At 37.3% G+C, this 4,837-nt stretch overlaps 1 protein-coding gene across 1 annotated transcript; it reads right to left on the bottom strand.

Moving 5' to 3' along the window:
* Positions 1-1,254: 1,254 nt before the first annotated feature.
* Positions 1,255-3,730, bottom strand: LOC106424991 (nuclear intron maturase 1, mitochondrial). Its single transcript, XM_013865732.3, has one exon. The coding sequence runs from the start codon at positions 3,602-3,604 to the stop codon at positions 1,508-1,510; it is 2,097 nt and encodes a 698-aa protein (XP_013721186.1). The 5' UTR covers positions 3,605-3,730; the 3' UTR covers positions 1,255-1,507.
* Between the last annotated feature and the right edge of the window lie 1,107 nt (positions 3,731-4,837).

The raw sequence follows: 4,837 nt of genomic DNA, 5'->3' as shown, positions 1-4,837 counted from the left end.
TTTGGATGCTATGATATTAACTTTTATTCTCTTTTTTAAATTAAGACTTCAAAATATTAGATTGCTTTAATTTTTACAACATATATAGTTAGTGTTTCCGTGGTGCATTTCAAATTATTTTTTTATTATCTATGATTTTATTTTTGTAAAATTTGGAATATTTTCATTTTGAGTTTGAATATTTATTTTCAAAATTTATATTCCGTCAAGAAAACTTTGGAAAATTACACAACTATTTTTGAGTTTGGAACATTAATAAATTTTGAATTTTTTTTTTGTTACTACATTAATATATTATATAAAAACAAATATTTAAATTTTTGGTAATATTTTTAAAAAATTTTCTCAAAAAATTTTCTTATAGTTAAAATAAAAACAAATTTAGAATTAAAATTTTAGTTGTCATTAATATTTAAATGAATTACTAAAATTTCATAGTTTTCTAATAACATATTTTTTAATAGTAAATGAACTAAAGGTTATTATATACTATTATATTTTTGTATATAAACATTTTTAAACAATATATTATATTGTTGAGAGTTTCAAAATAATTAAAAAGATAATATATAATTGTAGATATACAAGTTTAACCTATGTTAATACATTTATTTTTGTATAAAAATATTATATAGTTTACGAAATGTAACCTATTTTAATGATGAATGATAATTTATTTAAATGAAAAAAGTTTAAAAAATATATACTTTATTAATTTACCTATTTAATATAATTTTCATATATAATTCATATAGCACTGCTATTTTTATATAATACATAATATAATTATAGAATTTACAAAAATAGTATATAATTTTTATTTTTTTGTTTTATACTAAAATTTTAGTTAACATTGATTTATAATAATATTATATTACTAATTACCGAAATTTATTAATATGTTATTTTATAAAAAAATATTTAAATATTTAAATAAGATTTTGTTAGATTTTTTTTTCAATTGATTTTATAACAGAACAAAAGGGTTTGTGTGGATGAGGATGAGAAACAAGATTTAGCATACATTCACTAGGTCGTAAAGTGATATATGACACGAAGATAACTGTATTTGTAGAGAGCCGGAGTCAAAAGCGAGGAACTCATGATATGGGTTCCTGTGAAGTGTGAATGATATCTTCATCAAAGAGAAAGACCCTGAGAAGATCACCTTTGCTAATACCACAAGCCTGTCATGAACATTTAAAGTTTCAGCATTTCAGATAGAGAGTTGATACCATTTATGATGTACGCAAATAATAAAAGAACAGAAACTGTTCCATATCAACAGAAAGTTTGATTAATATCATAAAGAGAATCCTTTTTACAGAGAATTATTAATGGATCATAATGTGAAAGAACCAAGTTCTGAAATTCATGCCTTGAAGTATAACAGTGAGCTTCCAATCAACATATAAGAATCGACTCAGTGGCTAAATGTGAAGGAAGATGCATATACTGTCTCTGGTGTATCAAAGATCAACTCTTTAAAAGAGGCCATGGTATATAATCATGGTGGTGAGTCTATTTTCTCCAACCCATCATCTGCTTCTCTTTTACTCTCACACTTTGATCTCCAAGCACCAAGAGTCTTAAAATCCCACACAACCTCTGAGATCTCATCCTGAGGCAAGGTTAGGCCCTTGCGTTTTATCGACCTATGCAACTCACAGAAGAATTTAGGGTCTTGCAACTTGATGTACTCCTGCAAAACTTGCTCATGGTTTGGTATCCAGTTCCTAGGGAATGGAGTATAATCACAAGATGGAATCAAAGACATGCGAGAGAACTGAACTCCATCTATAGCATCTACTAGTCCCATCCTGAGAAGATCAGAGTACTCAGGTGCAGAGTTTTTGCTGCTCTCACTTAATGGACGGCTAAGATCCCTTGTGGCTATGCTGTACACTTTGGCACGAGATTTAAGCCTATACCTTGCAGCGTATAGTTTAGCCAAAGAGCTTCTAATCACATAAGCACAGAACCCAACAGCCTTCTTGCGGTTGTCTGCATATTTGTACCAATCAGCCATCGTTTCAAGAAACTTATTCATCTGAGAGTTACTATGAGACTGGCTTGAATAAAGCATCGGGTTACAAGGCAAAGGCTCGGGATCTTTGTCTCCTTTAACAAAAGCAAGCCGCCTAAATTTCCGGATGCATTGCTCTAAGCTAGCAGACACAGAGAGCAGCGTTCCAACGCCCTTCTTACTCACAACGCTGCCTCCACTTCCAGTGTAACGCAGAGTAGGGTAAATAACTCTACGGCAGATAATGTGGTCGAGAAACTGAATCCCCCTGCTTATATGTTCAATCTCTAACTTAGAATTATCCAACCTCAAACCGAAAACTCTATCGCAAAACTCAATGACTTCCTTCCGCGTCTTTACAGCATCCTCTCTAGGCCCTCTAATCCCAATCAGGAAATAACCTCCATGCCTAATGTAATCCATCTTCCTAGTTTTCTCCTTCCCACTGGAGGGAACAAACTCAGGCCAGGCAGGGTTATGACAGCCATCTTCAATAGACTCCTTCCATATGGAATCGTCTTTACAAGGCTTAAAATACTCAACTATCTTCGTTTCCATAAACCGGTCAAGCTCATCAAGACACACATTAGCAAGCAAAGGACTCAGTATGCCACAGTAGCCATAAGAAGGAACCTTCGCAGCTTCCTTAGGAGCAAAACTGTAGAAAGTCCTCAGCCAATACGGATCAGGCTTTGGCTCATCGTCGTTTAAAATCTTCTTCTTCGTCCTCATCCTCTTCTCACGCTCGATCCGCCTCTTAGCTCCCAAACCATCATTGCCATTTTCTTCAACAACACGATTCATCGTCACTCTATTATCACCCATTCTCAAGGAAGACTCGATCAAGCCGAGGACTTTCCTATCTTTAACAACTTTCTGAAGACAAGCCATCACCACATCGACATCAACACGATCCAAAACCTCACTAACATCACCTTTAATAAACCACAAGTACCCAGCGAAGTTACTCCTAACAGTTCTAATCAAAGTATGCGGATTCCTCCCAGGTCTAAACCCATGACTCTTACTCGAAAACCTAGCTTCAAAGAACGGCTCCACAACCATCAACAGCACCTCGTGAACCACACGGTCCTGAAAAATCGGTTCTTCGGACTCCATCATCCTCCTCGCCGAGGCTCCTTTCTCGCTAGGGCTCCTCACGAGCTGGTTCATCTTGTCGTTCCAGCGGAACTTGCCGCCGGAGCGCGTGACGGCTTGCTGGAGGGAGAGGAGCGAGCGGAGGGCTTTGAACTGGATGGCGCTGCGAGGCGGGAAGGTTCCGGTGACGTGAGCGCAGGTTCGCTGGTAGGCGAGGATCCATAGGTCGAATTTGGAGAGGAAGCCTGTGAGGTTGGAGAAAGTGGAGGAGGGAGGAGAGGAGAAGGATTTGACCCAGAGGGAGAGGCAGATTTCTACCGGGTCTTGCTTGAGGAGGGAGTACGGGTCTTGGGTCGAGGAGGGTTCTCGTGATTCCGGTTTTGGATTGGGGAGAGAAGAGATTGGTTTGAGGAAGGTTTTGCAGTTTAAGTGCTCGGCGATATTCCTCAGTGGGATGGAACGATGTGTCAGTCTTCTCATTTCTCTCTCTATCCGAAGACGGACGCGTGAGAGACTTTTTTTTTTTTTTTTTTTAGTTTTGTAAAATTATGTTTCCTAGTTTAGCCCCAATGTTTTTCTGTTAAGAACACTCGAGGCTTAGGTTTTGAAATTCGACCTACACCCTATATAAGCCATAGAAAGTATTATGCAGGTGAGGACAATATTTTGGGCTCAGCTTCAAATTATATTAATCAAACCAACCTCTAGATTTGACCATAAATATACAATGATGATCCATATATTATCTATCAATCACCCATGAGCACTTTACGAACTTTACCAAACATAATCTACCGTATACACGAAAAAGACTCCCACCAAAACAAATTTAAACCACCGTGTCCACAAGAGACACACGACCAACCTCGAATCGCAAGGAAATAGATTCTAAACGAGACCCGCAATTCATAATCTTCGTCGCTGATCACCGCAAGATTTAATTAATTAGTTGAGATTCATAGATAATAGATATCAAAATGTATAGTGGGGTTTATGTTAAACCGAGCCTATTTTATTCGGTTATGCTTTATACCGAAAACACTCTTTCATATAAAAGAGTGAATGCAACAGATTCGGTTACAATCAATACAACAAACTTTCTTCTTCTATTATGGTATCAGAGCGCTGAGCTCGAAACTCAGCTCTCGATCTTCGTTTTTTCCGCTTTCTTTGACCTAGATTCATCGGTTTCTTCACCGTTCGGTCACTATCTAGCTTCTGATTTCGATTATTCCGTCGAAATCGAGCTTTAACATCATCAAAAATGGTTACTCTTCGTCAATCTTCGCGTCGAGGTGTTCGTGCAGCTACTTCAGCGACAAAAGTGACGAATCCGGCGAGACGAGCAGATCGGCGATCTATTCCGACGATGACCATTCCAGATCCAGCCATTCCGATGCCATTTCCAACAAATCCTAGCTCATCTATCCGATGAACATTCCAAATCTGATTCCAACAGAATCGTTTAACTTCGATGGAATCCAGTACTCGCCTTACTTCCTAACAAACGGTGATAATCCTGGAGCATTCATCATCTCAGAGGTACTTGACGGTACGAACTATAGCACTTGGATTCTAGCTATCACTATTGCTCTAGATGCGAAGAACAAGCTATCATTTGTTGATGGTTCGTTACCTAGGCCACCTGAGAATCATCCTCATTATAGAATCTGGTCTCGTTGCAATAGTATGGTCAAGTCTTGGATTCTTCAC

Source organism: Brassica napus, chromosome C5, assembly GCF_020379485.1.
Source record: "Brassica napus cultivar Da-Ae chromosome C5, Da-Ae, whole genome shotgun sequence".
NCBI classification, from domain to species: domain Eukaryota; kingdom Viridiplantae; phylum Streptophyta; class Magnoliopsida; order Brassicales; family Brassicaceae; genus Brassica; species Brassica napus.
The sequence above is the reverse complement of the archived record's forward strand: the minus strand, read 5'-3'. Positions and strand labels throughout refer to the sequence as shown.

What these genes read in the sequence shown, in the direction of transcription:
- LOC106424991 (XM_013865732.3), bottom strand. Translation starts at nt 3,604, where the DNA reads ATGAGAAGACTGACACATCGTTCCATCCCACTGAGGAATATCGCCGAG.